The 18,301-nt window shown below is 43.5% G+C and overlaps 1 protein-coding gene across 2 annotated transcripts; it reads left to right on the top strand.

The window, feature by feature from the left end:
• The first annotated feature begins 165 nt into the window (after positions 1-165).
• On the top strand, positions 166-16,763 carry PTPN18 (protein tyrosine phosphatase non-receptor type 18). 2 transcript variants are annotated; one of them, XM_021694301.1, is made up of 15 exons: positions 166-287; positions 1,653-1,761; positions 2,028-2,104; positions 2,184-2,279; positions 2,384-2,422; positions 12,454-12,522; positions 13,116-13,178; positions 13,389-13,531; positions 13,932-13,998; positions 14,082-14,159; positions 14,244-14,333; positions 14,618-14,706; positions 15,416-15,618; positions 16,109-16,183; positions 16,385-16,763. In XM_021694301.1, exons 1-15 carry the CDS (start codon positions 195-197, stop codon positions 16,450-16,452), a joined length of 1,359 nt encoding a protein of 452 aa, XP_021549976.1. In that variant the 5' UTR covers positions 166-194; the 3' UTR covers positions 16,453-16,763. The 2 variants fall into 2 exon arrangements, with proteins under 2 accessions (XP_021549976.1, XP_021549977.1); XM_021694302.1 differs by lacking the exons at positions 1,653-1,761; positions 2,028-2,104; positions 2,184-2,279; positions 2,384-2,422.
• The last annotated feature ends 1,538 nt before the right edge of the window (positions 16,764-18,301 follow it).

Genomic DNA, 18,301 nt, shown 5'->3' with positions numbered 1-18,301 from the left:
GGAGCCTGTGGGCGGTACCGGGGCGAGCTCCGAATGTCATTGGCCGAGGGGCGAGCCCTGCCGCCTGTTGCGCGCTTCCATTGGGTTGCAAGATAGGAGGCGGGGCCTCTGCAGGCCGCCTCCGCCTCCAGCTTTCTTGCTACTAGCTGAGCGGAGCGCAGCAGCTGGACTGGACCTCTCTGGGACACGGCGTCATGAGCCACAACTTGGACGCTGCGCGGAGCTTCTTGGAGCAGTTGAAGGCGCGAGGCGGCCGGGAGAGGGCGATCCTTGGCGGCGAGTTCAGCGTGAGTGGGCGAGAGTGGACGGCCAAACCGCGCGCTCAGTCTCCTGGTCCTGGGCTGTCCGTTGTCTGTCCTGTGCGCCCTGCAGCGCTTTGCGCCCCCCACCCCCTTTCTCTATGCGTCCAAGGGTGTCTCCTCGCTTCAAGGTCTATTTTTCTCCCCCCCGGCACCTCTCTGTCGCTCTCTCCTCTGTCTCTGTCCTCATCCTCTGCCCACAGAACCCCAGAGGGCGAAGTCCACGGCCGGGTTGGGCGGTGCCGCACACGCCCTTGTGTCCCTGTGCCCTCATCCAGCTCCCGGAATAGTCCCGCTACTGGGTGGGGCTGGAGAAGCCGGCGCAGCAAGGGAAGGCAGGAGCGCACTTGCGCTTGACACCGGTCACCCGGGCCTCTCCAGGCACCCTGGTGATCACTTGTGTGATCATGTGGAAGAAGGGGCTAGGGGAAGAAGAACCAAGAAGCCCCACTGCGGGTGGGGGGAAGTGGGGTGGTGGTGTGGATGCCGGACTCTAATAGGCGCTGTGACCTAGGGTACTTTACCCGGGTCCTCTGGCGTCAGTTTCTCCTTGGGTAAAACGCGACCTCTAATGACCTGAGGAACTGGTGTGGGTAAAAAAGCGCCTAGCACATCTTGAGCGCTCAGTTTGTAGGATCCTTTGTCACTAGTTATAAATATTCTAAACATTACAATGCCGTGATGCAAGCCATGTGTAAGGAATGCTAATGCAGCGTCGTAGGCATTGGTAGGTGTTACTTATTATCGTCTGATTTTGAATAGCTGATATGATGGTAATACACTTCACGAATTATAATAATCTAATAGTAACAAAGTATCTGTAATATTTTGTTACATAAGTAATGTTATACATTATAATTCATATACATTGTATATTGTCACATATACATCATCATGTTTGTTATATTAAATACATATTCCATTACAATTATTGTTTACAATACAATGTAACACAGTTTGAACGTTTAGGGGGTAGATGCTGAGAGGTTTGAGTGCAACCCTCACGGTTCCAGTTCCTGGGTGGGACTTTTGGCAAGTCACTCAACCATGTGGTGCGTCAGCTTTCTTACCTACACCATGGGGACATTAATAATAGTACTAACTTTGGGGTGACCTTGTAATGATTCAATGTCATTAGCACAGAGCCTGGCATAGACAAGGTGCTCTGAGTTGCTATTACTATTGTATCACTACAATTACCCAGGCACCATGCTATCTAAGAGTCTGCATTCACCTCTCACAGGCCATGTACCTTGTATCCCTACAAGTGCCTCTGTGCCCCAGAACTCTGACCTTGCTCCTCTCTTCCTCTCTCCTCCCTTTCCCGGGTCTGCTAATGGTGCCTTCCTCCAGGACATCCAGGCCCGCTCAGCCGCATGGAAGACTGACTGTATGTGCTCCACTGAGGCTGGCAGTCTGCCAGGGAATGTGAGGAAGAACCGCTACAAAGATGTGCTGCCCTGTAAGTCGGGGGCTTCCAGAGGGAGTCAGTGAGGCTCTGCACACATCCTCCATCCCATGACAGTCCAGTCCATCCCCACTGTGCTCCCAGTGCACTCCCTCTCAGATCCTTGCAATGGCTGCATTTCTCCTGAGCAGCTCACAAGTGCACCCAGGTGGGATCCCTGCTGGGTGTGCAGTAAACCTGCTGGCTTTCATCCAGGAGGCCATCAGGGCTTTGATGCTCCTATCACCCCAAAGCACTTTTCTCACCTCTCCCACTGGCAGATGATCAGACACGAGTGATCCTCTCCCTGCTCCAGGAGGAGGGACATGGCGACTACATCAATGGCAACTTCATCCGGGTCAGGCTGGGAGTCAGGGAAGGGGTGGACTTGGAGGGGGTGACAGCAGGATCTTGGTGATGAACTTAGCCTTTACCAGGGCACAGACGGAAGCCAGGCCTACATCGCCACACAAGGACCCCTGCCTCACACCTTGCTAGACTTCTGGCGCCTGGTCTGGGAGTTTGGGGTCAAGGTCAGCCTTAGAGGACCGTGAGGTGGGGCTAACATTCTGAGTCCTCCCTTGGCCCAATTCCCTAACCCAAATCACTCCCCTCTTCCCTTACCCTTCTTGTCTAGGTGATCCTGATGGCATGTCGAGAAATGGAGAATGGGCGGGTAGGTGTCCTCTGCCCTCTAGAATACATTTCCTTGAGCAGGAAGGAGGCAGGAGAAATCTTGCTAGCACCTCCCTAATCCCAGGTCTGAAAGGCCCAATTCTTGAAGTGACTCCACTATTGCTCTAATTTTTTGTTGATCTTTTTCCTTTTATTCATGGTGCTCATCCCTGCAGTGTTCACAAACCCTTTACTGCAGGTCTTCCCAACCCAAGTCTGCATCATAGACTGTAAGGCCCTACACTGAGCTGTCCCTGGTACAGCTCTGATCTCTGTGTTTTTCTCTCTCTCCTTTATTCACTCCACTCTAGCCATTTTGGCCTTTGCTGTTCCTCAGATGTGCCAGGGATGGCACTGTCTCAGGGCCTGTGCCTTGGCTGTTTCCTTTGCCCGGAACATTCTTCTTGGCTTGCTCTACTACCACCTTCAGATCTTTGTTCAAACGCTACTTTCTCCATGACACCTTCCTGGATCTTACACCATTTAAAACTCCCAGCACTCCCACTCTCCTTCCTGTGTCCTATTTTCCTTCACAGTTCTTACCATTTCTAGCATACAATGTAATCTACACATTGTTTATTCTCCATCTCCTTGATTAGAAGATAAGTCCAGGAGTGCAGGGATCTTTGTTTTGCCTGTTAACATAAATTAGTTACTCAAAAAATGCATGTCAGCTTTGAAGGCACATGGTTTCTACATTCTGGCCTATTCAATAGACAGGGTTGGGAAGTGGGATAAGTACTGCCCAGGGATGAATGGCTGATCATGGAATCTGTACAACCTGTAGTGATGCCCCTTTTTCATTCCTGATTTTGGTAATTTGTGGTCTATCTCTCCCATGTCAGTCTGGCTAGAGTAAAGATGAGCAAACTTTACCTATTGTACTAGGTCTGTCTTGCTGCCTTTTCTTGTAAATAAAATGTATTAAAATACAGCCACACTCATATGTTTAGATATTGTATATACCCACTTTCATGCTACAATGGCAGAATTCAGTAGTTGCAAGTTGGGTGGATTGAATGGCTCACAAAGTGTAAAATACTTATTATCTGGCCCTATTTTATAGAAAATGTTAGCCATCTCTGGGCTAGAGGTTTGTCAATTGTTGTTGTTGCTGTTGCTGTTGTTGTTGTTTTTTAAAGAACCAGCTTTGGGTTTTATTTCTATTTTTTTCTCTTATATTTCTCTATTTTTTTTTCATTTCTTATTTCATTAATAACTTTTCATCTTTTTCATTTCCTTCCTAATGTTATTTAGGTTTAACACTCCTATTTTTCTAGTTTCTGAAACTTAGATCATTGATTTGAGATTTTTCTTTTTTCATATATAAGCATTTAATGTTATTCATTTTTCTCTAAGCACTGCTTTAGCTACATCTCACAAACTTGATAAATTGTATCTTCTTTTTCAATTAGTTCAAAATACTTTCTAATTTCCCTTGTGATTTCTTCTTTGACTCATGGTATTTGACCATAGTTGTACTTAGTTTCCAAATATTTGAGGACTTTCCCATATATCTTCCTGTTATTAATTTTTAGTTAATTCCACTATGGTCAAAGAACAACTTTATATGATTTTAATCCTTTTACATATACTGAGACTTGTTTTATGGCTATGAATATGGCCTATCTTGGTAAATAGTCTATGTACACTTGAAAAGAATGTGTATTTTGCTTTTGTTGAGTAGAGTGTTCTATAAATATCAGTCAAATTGTGTCTTTTTTGAAAGACACTTTAATATTTTTGTATCTTTACTGTATTTTGTAAATCTTTACTAATTCATTTTCTCTAAATGTTCTATCAATTGCTGAGAGAGGAGTGATGAAATCTCCAAGTATTCTATAACTGCCAATTAGGACAAATATTATTCAAATCTTATTGTTTGTATGACTTTTTAGGGGGTCTACTTGCCCTATTATTTGCTGAAATAATGTTGAAATCTCTAATTTTAAAATTATCTGTCTTTTCAGTTCTGTCAGTTTCTGCTTCAGCTATTTTGAAACTCTGTAATTGAGTGCATATACAGTTAGGATTATGTCTTCCTGATTAATCAATCCCTTTTCCAATATGTAAGGTTCCTTTCTATCTCTGGTAATATTCCTTCTCTGAAGTGAACTGTGATATTAATATAGCCATTTAAATTGTGCTAGAGTGTACATATCTTTTTCTATTCTTTTACTTTTTATCTATGTTCATCTTTATTTTTAAAGTGTATTGTAGGTGGCATATTGTAGGGGCTTACTTTTTAATTTAGTCTGACAATCTCTGCCTTTAATTGGAGTAAATCTACCATCTTTGTTTTCTGTTTGTTCCATCTGTTCTTTGCCCCTTTATTCTTTTCTGTCTTCTTCCAGATTGAGAATTATTTATTTATTTATTTATTTATTTATTTATTTATTTATTTATTTAAGGGAGAGAGAGAGCACGAGTGGGGGAGAGAGGCAGAGGGAAAGGGAGAAGCAGACTCCCCACTGAGCAGGGGCCTGATGTGGGACTTGATCCCAGGACCCCAAGACCATGACCTGAGCCAAAGGCAGATGCTTAACTGACTGAGCCACCCAGGTGCCCCCAGATTGAGAATTTTTATGAATCCATTTCATAGTCATTATTTACTTATTAGTTATACCTCTTTGTATTATGTGCTTAGTGTGGCTTTAGGGTTTATCAGTTATATCTTTAATTTGTCACAATCTACACTCAAATAATATTATACCATTTCATTTAAAACGTAAGAACTATACTAGCATATTTCTAATTTCCCGTTCCATGCTTTATGTTATTGTTGTCATAGATTTTAATTCTAAATATGAAATATACTCCACAATGCACTGTTATAATATTTTTGCTTTAGATTGTCTTTTTCTTATTTTTTTAATTTTTTAAGTCCAGTATAGTTAACATAGAGTGTTATATTAGTTTCAGTGTACAATATAGTAATTCAACAATTCTAAATATTACTCATTGACCATCATGATAAGTGTACTCTTAATCCCCTTCACCTATTTCACCCATTCCCCACCCCCACCTTCCCTCTGGTAGCCACCTATTTACTCCCTATAGTTAATAGTCTGTTTTTTGGTTTCTCTCTCTTTTTTTTCTTCATTTGTTTGTCTTGTTTCTTAAGTTCCACATATGAGTGAAATCATATGGTACTTGTCTTTATCTGACTGATTTATTTCACTTAGTATTATACCCTCTAGATCCATCCATGTTGTTGCAAATGGCAAGATTTCATTCTATATTCCATTGTATATATATATATACCACATCTTCTTTATCCATTCATCTATTGATGGACACTTGGGCTGCTTCCATAATTTGGCTATTGTAAATAATTCAGCAATAAACACAGGGGTGCATATATCCTTCTGAATTAGTGTTTGAGTATTCTTTGGATAAATACCAAGTAGTGCAATTACTGGATCATAGGGTAGTTCCATTTTTAATTTTTTGAGGAACCTCCATACTGTTTTCCAGAGTGGCTGCACCAGTTTGCATTCCCACCAACAGTGCACAATCGTTCTTTTTTCTCCACAACCTTGCCAACCCTTGATGTTTCTTGTATTTTTGATTTTAGCCATTCTGACAGGTGTGAGGTGATATCTCATTGTGTTTTGATTTGCATTTCCCTGATGATGAGTGATGTTGAGTGAGTATCCTTTCATGTGTCTGTTGGCCATTTGGATGTCTTCTTTGGAGAAATGTCTGTTCATGTCTTTTGTCCTTTTTTTTAAAAAGATTTTATTTATTTATTTGACAGAGAGAGACACAGCGAGAGAGGGAACACAAGCAGGGGGAGTGGGAGAGGGAGAAGCAGGCTTCCCGCTGAGCAGGGACCCCGATGTGGGACTCGATCCTAGGACCCTGGGATCATTACTTGAGCCAAAGGCAGACGCTTAACAGCTGAGCCACCCAGGCGCCCTCTTTTGTCCATTTTTTAATTGGATTATTTGGTGTTTGGCTGTTAAGTTGAATCAGTTCTTTATATATTTTGTATACTAACCCTTTATCAGATATGTCATTTGCAAACATCTCCCATTCAGTAGGTCGGGTTTTTTTTGTTTTATTGTTTGTTTCCTTTGTATGCAAAAGCTTTGTATTTTGCCACAGCAATCAGATAAGAAAAGAAAATACCATCCAGTGGTATTTTTTTTCCCCACAGCAATCAGATAAGAAAAGGAAATTGGTAAGCAAGAAGTAAAACTTTCACTATTTGCAGATGACATGATGGTATATATAGAAAACCCTAAAGACTACCCCCCAAAATTATTAAAACTGATAAATGAATTGAATAAGGTCACAGTATACAAAATCAATGTACAGAAATCTGTTGCATTTCTATACACTAATAATGAAGCAGCAGAAAGAGAATTTAAGGAAACAATCCAATTTACAATTGCACCAAAGATAATAAAATACCTAGGAATAAACTTAACCAAGGAAGTGAAAAGCCTATACACTGAAAACTATAAAACACTGATGAAAAAAATTGAAGATGACACAAATAAATGGAAAGCTATTCCATGCTCATGGATTGGAAGAAGAAATATTGTTAAAATGTCCATACTATCCAAAGCAATCTACAGATTTAATGCAATCCCTAAAATACCAACAGCATTTTTCACAGAACTAGAACAAACAATCCTAAAATTTGTATGGAACCACAAAAGATCCTGAATAGCCAAAACATTCTTGAAAAAGAAATATAAAGCTGGAGATATCACAATTCCAGATTTTAAGTTATACTACAAAGCTGGCACAGTATGATACTGGCACAAAAATAGACACATAGATCAATGGAATAGGATAGAAAGCCCAGAAATAAACCCATTATTATATGGTCAGTTAATCTATTAATCTTCAACAAAAGAGGCAAAAATATGCCATGGGAAAAAGAGTCACTTCAATAAATAGTGCCCGGAAAACTGGATATCTACATGCAAAAAAAAAAAAAAAAGAAAGAAAGAAAAGAAACTGGACCACTTTCTTACACCACACACAAAAATAAACTCATAATGCATTGAAGACCTAAATGTGAGACCCAAAACCATAAAAATCCTAGAAGAGAGTACAGGCAGTAATTTCTCTGGCATTGGTCATAGCAACATCCTTCTTGATATGTCTCCTGAGGCAAAGGAAACAAAAGCAAAAATAAACTATTGGGACAGAATCAAAATAAACAATCTCTTTTATTTTTATTTTTTATTTTTTTTAAGATTTTACTTATTTATTTGTGAGAGAGAGAATGAGAGACAGAGAGCATGAGAGGGAGGAGGGTCAGAGGGAGAAGCAGACTCCCTGCCGAGCAGGGAGCCCAATGCGGGACTGGAGCCCAATGCGGGACTCGATCCCGGGACTCCAGGATCATGACCTGAGCCAAAGGCAGTCGCTTAACCAACGAGCCACCCAGGCGCCCAACAATCTCTTTTAAAAAACAGCTTTATCAAGATGCAATTTATCCATTTAAAGTGTGCAATTCAATTGTTTTTAGTATATTCCAAAATTTAGTATATATTTAGTATATTTAGTTATGCAACCATCCCTGCAATAAATTTTACAACATTTTCATTACCCCACAAAGAAATCCTGTATCCATTGGCAGTCACTCCCCATTTCTCCATCCTAGGTAATCCCTACTCTATTTTTGGTCTCTTTAGGTTTGACTACTCTGGACTTTTCACGTAAACTGATTCATATGATATGTTGTCTTTGTGACTGGGTCCTTTCACTTAGCATGTTTTTAAAATTCATGCATATTATAGCATGTGTCAGTACTTAACTCCTTTTTATTGTTGAACAGTATTCCATTGAATGGATCTACTGCATTTATTTATTCATTTATCGGTTTATAGAATGTGAGTTGCTTCCACTTTTTGGCTATTATGAATAATGCTGCTATGAACATTTGTGTGCAAGTTTTTGTGTAGAAGTATGTTTTCAATTCTCTTGGGTACATACCTAGAAGTGGAATTGCTACATCATATGGTAACTCCATTCTTAATATTTTGAGGAACTGTCAAACTTTTCCACAGCTACATCATTTTACCTTCCAATCAGCAATGTATGAGGATTTGAATCCTTCACATCCTCACCAACACTTGTTGTTGTCTCTTTTTTCAACACTTGTTTTTTATTGCAGCACTTGTTATTTGTCTGTCTTTTTCCCATTGAATAGTCTTGTTATCCTTGTTGAAAATCAATTGACTATAAATGTAAGGGTTTATTTCTGGACTCTCAATTCTATTCCATTGATTGGTAGGTCTATCTTTGTACCAGTACTATACATTTTTTATTATTGCAACTTTATAGTAAGTTTTGAAATCAGGAAATGTGAGTCCACCAAATTTCTTCTTTTTTTCAAGTTTGTTTCGACTTTTCTGGGTCACTTGCTGTGCAGAAAAGAGTAATATAGCAGGCTTATGATTAAAAAAAAGACCTTCCTACTAGGTTGGATCTTGCCTGGGAATTGGATTTCTAATAAAAGTGGCTCACTATGCTTGAACTGTTTATATAAACAGTATGGTTTATTTGAACACCTGCCTTCCTTCTGGGAGTCTGAAGTTGTGGTACATACTACTCAGAGGGTGACCGTATAACACATGGAGTGCCCCAGTGAATTCCCTGGGCACTGACTGCCTAATGAGTTTTACTGTGGACATTTCACACATGTTGTCTCAAATCATTGCTGGGGAAATTAAGCACATTGTGTGCAACTTCACTTGGAGAAGACCCTTGGAAGCAGGAATCTTGTTTCCTTCATTTTGCCCTGTGCATCTTTTCCCTTTGATTTTTTTTCTGTATCATTTTATTGTAATAAATCATAGCCATGAGTACAACTGTATGCTGAGTCCTGTGAGTCCCCCTAGTGAATCATCAAACCTGAGGGTAGTCTTGAGTATCTATGACACACTCATTAATATTAACATATTAATGTTAAGATCACCTTGCCAATATCTTCAAAAAGCCTTCTGGGATTTTGATAAGGAATGCATTGAATCTATCAATTTGGGAGCTATTTCCATCTTAACCATATTGTCTTCCATTCCATGAACATGGATGTTTTTCCATTTATCTAGGTCTTCTTTAATTTCTCTTAGCAATGTTTTATAGTGTTTAATTTAGTCTTGCACTTTTGTTAAATTGATTCCTAGTTTATACTTTTTGATGTTATTGTAAATGGAGTGATTTTCTTAATTTCATTTTCAGTTTCCTTATTGCAAACCAAATAGTTTTCACTATATAGAAATACAATTGATTTTTGTTTGATATTATGTCCTGCAACCTTGCTGAACTCATTTATTAGCTTTAATAGTGTGGGGGTGTGTGTGATTATGTGGAAAACTTAGGGTTTTCCATATATAATATGATGTCATCTGCAAATTGAGATAATTTTGCTGCTTCTTTTCTAATCCAATATTCCTCCTTCTGTCCCTCCCTATTTTCCTTTCTCCCTTCCTCCCTCCCTCCTTTCTTCCATTTCTTTTTTCCTAACTGCACTGACTAGACCTTTCCGTACAAAGTTGAACAGAAGTGGGAAGTGCAACCTGATTTTAAGGGCAAAACATTCAGTCTTTCACCATAAGTCTAAGGATTGGTTGTGGGGTTTTTTTGTAGATGTGTGTGTGTGTTGTTGTTGTTGTTTTAATCAGGCTAAGGAGTTTCCTTCCATTTCTAGTTTCCTTTGTATTTTTATCATGAAAGGGTGTTGGATTTTATCCAAAAATTTTTTTCTGCATCTATTCAGATGATCATGTGTTTTTGTTTTATTTTCTATTAATATGGTATATGACATTGATTTTTTATATATATACAACCAATCTTGCATTCCTGAAATTAATCCAACTTGGTCATGGTGTATAACCCTTTGCTGGTATTTTGTTGAGGATTTTAATGTCTGTATTAATGAAACATTGGTTAATAGTGTTCTTTTCTTGTGATATATATGTCTAGTTTTGGTATCAGATTAATATTGGCTTCATACAGTATGTCGGGAAATGGTCCTTCAATTTAAAAAAAAAATTGTGAAGGATTGCTATTAATTCTTCCTTGTTTGTTTGATAAAATTCACTAGACTGTCTTTTTTAAATGTTAAAAATGAGAAATATTTTTTATATTTAGCTACATATTTGCTTTTTCTTTACTCTTCATTCTTTTGTGTAGATCCATATTTCATCTAGTATCATGTTCCTTTTGTATGAACAGCTTACTTTAATATTTCTCACAGTATGGGTTTGTGATAAATTCTCCCAGCTTTTGTTTGTCCGAAAGTGTTTTTTCAAATTTCAGCCTTTTTAGAATGTCACAACTTTGACTTCTGACTTGCAGTTTCTGACAAAATTCTGTCATTCTTATCTTTGTTCCTTAATGTGTCTTTTTGTGTGTGATGTTTTTAAGTTTCCTCTCTCTCTCCCTCTCTCTCTCTCTGGCAATTTGATCATGATCTGCCTTTGTTTGGCTTTATGTTTACTCTCCTTATAGTTGACTTTCTTGGACTTGTGGGTTTGCGGTTTTATCAAATTTGGAAAATTTTCCAGCGATTATTTTTTCAAATATAGTTTCTGTTCTCCCCTCTCTCCTCTCCTTCTTCTGGACTCCAGATACACATACATTAGACCATTTGGTATATTTCTACGAATAACGGATTCTTTGTTCATTTTTTCCCAGTAATTTTTGTTTTTTTTTTCATTTTAAATAGATTCTATTGCTATGTCTTCATGTTCACTGATCTTTTCTTCTGTGTCTAATCTGCTATTAGACAGTGACTTTTTAAATTTCACGTATTTTATTTTTCCTCTCTATAAGTTCCATTTCGGTATTTTCTCTATCTTTTGTTTCACTTTCATTATGTTCATGTTTTCTTTTTCATCTTCAAGTATATTTAAAATATTTTTAAAAAACTGTTTAAAGGTCTACTTCTTTCTTCATCCTTATTGGATCTTCTATTCACTTATTTTTCTCCTGGTTATGGGTCATGTTTTCTTGTTTCTTTGTATGTCTAGTAAATTTTTATTGGATGCTTAACATTTTTAATTTTGCAGGTAACTGTTAGATTTTATTGTCTTCCTTTAAAGAGTGTTGGACTTTTTCTGGAAGGCAGTTAAGTTACTTTTGGATGTTTGATCATTTTAAGGTTTGTTTTAAAGCTTTTGTAGGGCAGGTCTAGAGTAGCCTTTATTCTAGAACTAATTTCATTCTACTTTTAACATGTGGTCCTTCTTGGTTCCCTATTGAATGCCCTTATAGTCAGTTGGGTCTCTCCATTCTGGCTGGAGGAATGTAAATTATTTCTATCCCATTATGAACATTATAGGAAATATTCATCTTATAGGTCCTTAGCTATTATTCTTTCGTAGGAAGTTATTCTTGCCTGGCTTCACAGAGTTTCATGATCCTCAGATTATTATTCAGTTAATAATACTCAAAGGAACCATATGCAGACTTCTGAAATTTTTAACTCTTGTTTGCATAGCTCTGTTCTTTCCAGGACTCCAGCTAATAATACTCAAGGGGACCATTTGCAGACTTCTGAAATTTTTAACTCTTGTTTGCATAGCTCTATTCTTTCCACGACTCTGCCCTTCAAATTCTAGCTGCTTTGGCCTCCCTGAGCCATGATCTCTGGCTCCTCAACTCAGTGGGATCATTGGACTCTCCATGTCCTGCAGTAAGCTGGGGCAGTCATAAGATTTGGTCCATGTGTTTCCCTTTGTTCAGTGATCACAATCCTGCAATACCTGTTGTCCAATGTCTGAAAATAGTGGCTCATATGTTCTGTCCAATTTTTTAGTTGCTTACAGTATGAGAATATTCTGGCCTGTCTTCCTCCTGCATGGTCAGAAGCACAAGTCTCCACTGTGTCTGTGTGTTTAATCTGATAAGGTTCTGACAGCTGGCCTGCATGATAGCTACAGCTATCTGTGCTTCCACCAGCAATGCCTGAGGTATTCTGTGGGGGTGTGGATGTATTGAGCTGGAACTCTAAAGCAGACTACTGCTCTTCACTCCCTGCCCTTTCTCCCTTGCCTTTTGCAGAAAAAGTGTGAGCGTTACTGGGCCCAAGAACAGGAACCACTACAGATTGGACTTTTCTGCATCACCCTGGTAAGCTGGGGCAGAGGTGGGAATTGTGTTTTATGAAGTCTTGGATGTTGTGGGAGGTTTCATAGAAGATTCTCAGGGAAGCTTTCAGGCTGGGCCTGAAAGGATGAATAGTTTTCCCACAGTCTCCTCACACTGCAGGGAACCCTCTAGTATTAGCGTGCAATAGCCAGAACTCAATATATACATTGCTGTTGCATTTTAACTATGATCATGGTTATCTCTGTTATATAAATGTGCCTGGTTAGGTTCTTAAAATCCCTATTTCCCTTACCATTTCATAACTCAGGAAAATCTCTTACCTCAAGTCAAATATAGTTGGAACATAATAAGTACAATAAAACTCTTGTAGAACGAAAGAAATATTTTTTCTTTTTTCACTATAAATGAGCTTGTTGGGGTTTTTAATCATAGTTCTTTCTCCCCTCTATCAAATGTTTCCTTCAGGAAAACCATGGGGGATGTTTGAGCTGAATGAATTTTTTAAAATATGTTGACTTTGATTTTTAATCAGAAATGCTTTGTTTTCTGCAAATGTCTTTTGGCACCTGTGGTCTTTGCTCTCCTCTCTCTTCCCACCTGCCCCACATCCTCAGACAAGGGAGACATGGCTGAATGCAGACATCATGCTCAGGACCCTCCAGGTTACTTTTCAGAAGGTACTTAAAGGGAGGAAGAGGCTCCCATATGGGGAGAGCTATTTTCTGTCTCTGTTTTCTCACTTGTAAAATGTGCATTAGCAATAGTACCTATCTCCTCAGTTATTATCTGTTGGATTTAAATGGAAGATGTTTAGAACTGGGCCTGACAAGCAGTAGGTGCTCAATAAATGCTCTTTTATTATTTGCCGCTCGTTTCCTGTGTTTCAGGAATGTCGTTCTGTGTACCAGCTGCAATACATGTCCTGGCCAGACAGAGGAGTCCCCAGCAATCCTGAACATGTGCTCACCATGGTGGAAGAAGCCCGTCGCCTCCAGGGATCTGGCCCCAGCCCCCTCTGTGTCCACTGCAGGTTTAAGAAATGGGTTTTATGGCGGTCTGGTGAGACAGAGATGACTGGTGGGGGAGTGCAGAAGGCAGGGAGGGCCAGTGCAGGCCTTGAAGCCAGTGTCACAGTTTGAGTGCCTCTTTTGAAAAACCTGAAGCCACACTAGCTCATGCTGTATCAACTGAAATTTAGCATTTATTGAGTGCAGACTGCCTGCTGGAAGAGTAGTAAACACAGAGTTGATGCTCAACAAATGTAAGCAATTAAAAAGTTTTTTCTTCTAATTGTAATCTGGGGATTCTGAGAATCAAAAGGTGCTGCAGGGGATCCTCCATCAGGACCTTCACTCCCAAACCCAAACGCCCCACATAAAAGGGGTTGTGGGCAGGTCCTGACCAAGCTTATGCTTATTCTTGCTTGTCAGCGCAGGTTGTGGGCGAACAGGTGTCCTGTGCACTGTGGATTATGTGAGACAGTTGCTCCTGACCCAGGTATGAATAGGGCATATGTGTGCTTATGTGCAGTGCAGGTCCCATGCCCACCAGGTCCTGCTCATATGCCCTCTCTGCCCCAGATGATCCCACCTAACTTCAGCCTCTTCAACGTGGTCCTGGAGATAAGAAAGCAGCGGCCTGCAGCTGTGCAGACAGAGGTGAGAGCCTCAGTCTCCTCAATCCAAGGACATATCCCTCCTCCTCTTGTTTTCCCTTTCTGAGGATTCCTCTTACCCCACCAGGAGCAGTACAGGTTCCTATACCACACAGTGGCTCAGATGTTCTTCTCAGCACTCCAAAACACCAGCCCCATTTACCAGAATTTCAAGGAGGTACCAAGGCCCCCTTCCTACTCTCTTCCTGCCCACCATCAACACCCTCAGAGACCAGGACCCAGAGCAGAAGTCTTTGGCCACCATCACTGCAGCATCTAGCCCATGGACTCCTGGGAGCAGAGACTGGCTATGATACCCACTTTTGTCCTCCTTGCTACCTTATCAGACTGTTCCTCTTAAGCTTCCCCACCCCAGCCCTGGCAGAGTCCATGGTCACCTCCATCAGGAGTCTGGCCAGTTTCCTCCAAGTCTCATACCCTTTCCCTCCTGTCTTTCCCCAGAATTGTGCCCCAATCTACGACGATGCCCTCTCCTTCCAGACTTCCCAGACCCTTCCCACCACACCGTGCCCACCTGGCGAGGTCCTCAGGTACCCAGCTCCATCTCCTCGTTCTTCCCTTTCCAATTTCTCATGCTCAGAGGCTAACCCTTTCCTCGCCCTTGAAACACCAGCCCTTCCTTGCTGTTCAGTTTACCAAATATTCACTGGCTCTTTGAACTGAGTCGGGGAACCTGCCCCAAGATGACACTTTGATCCCAGAGATCCCATTGCCTCTGCCTCTAAGGCTAGCCCCTATGTTAGCCCTTTCTTTGCTTCCCTAGACATTAATTTAGCAAATATTTCTTGAGGCCGCCCACTTGTCAGGCCTCATGTCAGGTGCTGGGGACACAGAGTCAACCTTCGTTTGCAGCAGATTTCACCCCCATGGCCTTTAGACTAGCTCTCCATTTTGAGGCTATCCCTCCCTCTCCTTTAGATGCCACTTCCTCATTCTTTTATTCGGACATGTACACAGAAATGACCACCCCTCAGTACCAATATCCTGCCCCATTCACCTGCCAGGCTGTCCCCTTCCCTTCACCCACCTAACTTGCCAGGCACTCGAGACACAGAACCGAGATCCAGAGACCCCTCCCTCTCTCCCCTGAGACCTGCCCGCCCGCTTTCTCTGACCGGCGACCGGCGAGCAGCCTCTGGCGGGAAGGAAGCCAGCGGTTGACGAGCTAAGCGCACTCCCCACCCCCTCCCTCCCTTGGCTCAGTCGCTTCACTTCCTCCCCCGCCCGCCCCACCCGCAGAAGCATCTCGGTGCCGGGGCCCCCGGCCCTCACCATGGCCGACACGTACGCGGTGGTGCAGAAGCGCGGGGCGCCCACGGGCACCGGGGCGGGGGCGCGGGGGCGCGGCGCGGACGAGGCGCCGCTCTACAGCCAAGTGATGTCGCGCGCCCTGCGGCCGCAGGCGCACGCGGAGGACGCGCGTGGGTTGCTGCCCGGCCGCGGTAAGTCCGGGCCGGGCCGGGGCGGGGCGGGCCTGGGCGCGAAGCGGGAGGGCCGGCACCCACCTGAGCCTTCTCCAGACCCAGTCTTGCTGGTGTCGGGAAGGCCCTGGAGGCCTCAAGGACCCCCTCCCCATCTCCCCCCCCCACAACTCCGCCCCCAAGTCCGGCCTGGTCAGGGCCTAAGCTGACGTACGTACGTGCTCTCCTGGCCACGCCTCTGGGACTGTTGCCCAACTCCGGTCACGGCCGGTAAAGGGTGCCAGGCCTATCCTTGAGCCCAAGGCTGGGTCCGTTTCTCTGGCGACGCTAGCTAGTCCAGGCGGACCCGTCCGTTTCCGCTACGCCCCCTCCCGCTGCCCTCACCGCCCTGGCCCCCAGCTTGCCAGCTCAGGCCCCGGGAGCCTGGAGGATGCACTTCTGCCCCGGGTGGGTTCCGGAGCTCGGTGGGACTGCCTGAGTCAATCCTTGGGGGGTGGTTTTCTGCCCGCAGTTCCTGCTGACCAAAGCCCTGCTGGGCCTGACGCCTATGAGGATGTGGTGGATGGAGCTCAGAATGGTGGGCTAGGTGAGTCAAAGCCTGGGTTGTTGGGCCTCCGCAGCTTTGACCAGGATTTGGGGGTTTAGGGATGGTGGCATGGGGCTCACATTCTCCGAGTCCTGCGGATGTGGCTGCAGTAAACAACCAGGGCCTGGAGGCTTGAGGATGACCTTCCACACATCTCCGCGCCTCAGCTTCTCCACGAAACACATGGTGCCCTTCTTCCAGGCTTCAACCTGCGCATTGGAAGGCCTAAAGGGCCCCGGGACCCCCCTGCTGAGTGGACCCACGTGTGAATGCTGCACCCTGCCTGCCTGTTGCCTCACATGGGCACCTGGACTGCTGACGGCCATTCTCTGCTATGTGAAGTGTTGGAAATGGGAATGCTGGTCCTGGATCAAAATAAAAGTTTCTCAGGGTGGAAATGTAGGGGCTTTGCCCCAGTGATTATAGTATTCAAGGCTTGAGGCTGGGGGAGATAGTTGAGAGATAATGGCTGGTGAGACTGCAGTGAACAGATACAAGAATAAACATCAGGAATGGGCCCAACCCCAGGGGACTAGGCAGGTTCTCCCAGGTGTGAAGAAGAGGATGGGCAGATGGGCTTCTGGAGACTGCCGCCATCACCACATAATGGACTAGTTCATCTCAATATCTGAGCCTCCCTCACTTAGACACTCAGCTGGACACAGAAATGGGTAGGCCCTGAAAAAGACTGATAGACACTCCCCCACCCCCCAACCACCATTCAGACAGATCCAAGCCAGGTAAACAACCCAGCAAACTGATTTCAAACAGGTAAAAAAGATCCCCACATGGGTACACAGACAGATGGGCCCCCAACCAGGACAAGTAGATAGCCATACACCTAGACAGCCAGACCTTCAGAGGGACGGTCCACAGCTGGATGGATGGACCTCCCATCAGATAAATCAACTAACAGCCTGACAGACCACCCCCCGCAAGAGAGACCATCAAAAAAGACCCCTCTCCCAGCTAGGCAGCCAGCCAGACACCAGCCAGATGGACCCCTAGGTGGACGGACTCCCAGACAGACATAAACAAATCCCTAGCTGAACAGTACAGACATCCTCTCAGCTAGACAGACCCAGCCCCAAGTGGGTGGGCAGACTGACAGACCTAGTCAGACTCCTAACTAACTAGCCAGATGGACTCCCAGCCAGACAGAAAGACCCTTGATTGTACAGACACCTTCCCAGCAAGGCAGATAGGTGGGTAGTCCCCACCAGCTCACCAATTCCAAAGACCCACATTTTAGCGGACAAATTGATGCACCACCTGCTGGGAAGACTGCCAGGTGGATCCCCAGGAAGTCAGCAGGCCAGATAAGTAGACAAACCCTCAGGTAGATAAGCATCCTAAGCCAGACAGATCTCCCACTGTCCAAACCATCTACCAGCTTGGCATACCTTGCAAATCAGCAGATCCTTCAAACAGGCTAGATCCCTGCTCACCAGATCGACCCTCCAATCTCTCAGATAGGGCCTCGGAGGATGAACCCCTAGTCAGACACATGACAGATGACCCCAGCCAGACAGTGAGGCACTATGCTCAGAGATAAAAGAACTCCAAGCCAACTGGCCAACTAGATTCTGAGCTGGACAGACAGAACCCAAACCAGATGAACAGGTGGACCCCCATCTGGGGAGATGAATGGACCCCCAACAAGTCAGACCCTATTTAGACAGATCCCCAACTACATAGACCCAAATCTGACAGATAGACCCCCAACCAGACTAACTGAGCTGTTCACATAGACCCCTGGCCAGACAAACCTTCAGTCTGAGCTGACAGCAGATGCACACAGATTGCTAGTTTGGCAGAGAGATCTGCAGCTGGTAAGACAGACATCTAGCCTCACAGACAGATGGACTGACCTCAGACTGACAGATCAGTCTGTAGCCACACGGGCTGATAAATCTCCAAGTAGATAGCTGGAAAAGTGAACTCCAGACAGACTGAATGCCAGCTTGGTAAGACCCTCAGAAAGACCTCTGGCTAGACAGATGTGCAGACCCCCAGCCAGAAGGACTGCAGCCAGACAGATCCCCAACTAGACAGGCACTCCATGAGCCAGACAGATCTCCAGCTAGACAGACAGAAAAATGGACCACCCAGCCAGAA

The sequence above is a fragment of the Neomonachus schauinslandi genome, chromosome 3 (assembly GCF_002201575.2).
Source record: "Neomonachus schauinslandi chromosome 3, ASM220157v2, whole genome shotgun sequence".
Taxonomy (NCBI): domain Eukaryota; kingdom Metazoa; phylum Chordata; class Mammalia; order Carnivora; family Phocidae; genus Neomonachus; species Neomonachus schauinslandi.
The sequence above is the reverse complement of the archived record's forward strand: the minus strand, read 5'-3'. Positions and strand labels throughout refer to the sequence as shown.

Coding starts and splice junctions, on each gene's coding strand:
- PTPN18 (XM_021694301.1), top strand. CDS start 195: ATGAGCCACAACTTGGACGCTGCGCGGAGCTTCTTGGAGCAGTTGAAG. Junction 13,999..14,081: donor GACAGTTGCTCCTGACCCAG/GTATGAATAGGG, acceptor TCTCTGCCCCAG/ATGATCCCACCTAACTTCAG. Junction 14,334..14,617: donor TTTACCAGAATTTCAAGGAG/GTACCAAGGCCC, acceptor GTCTTTCCCCAG/AATTGTGCCCCAATCTACGA.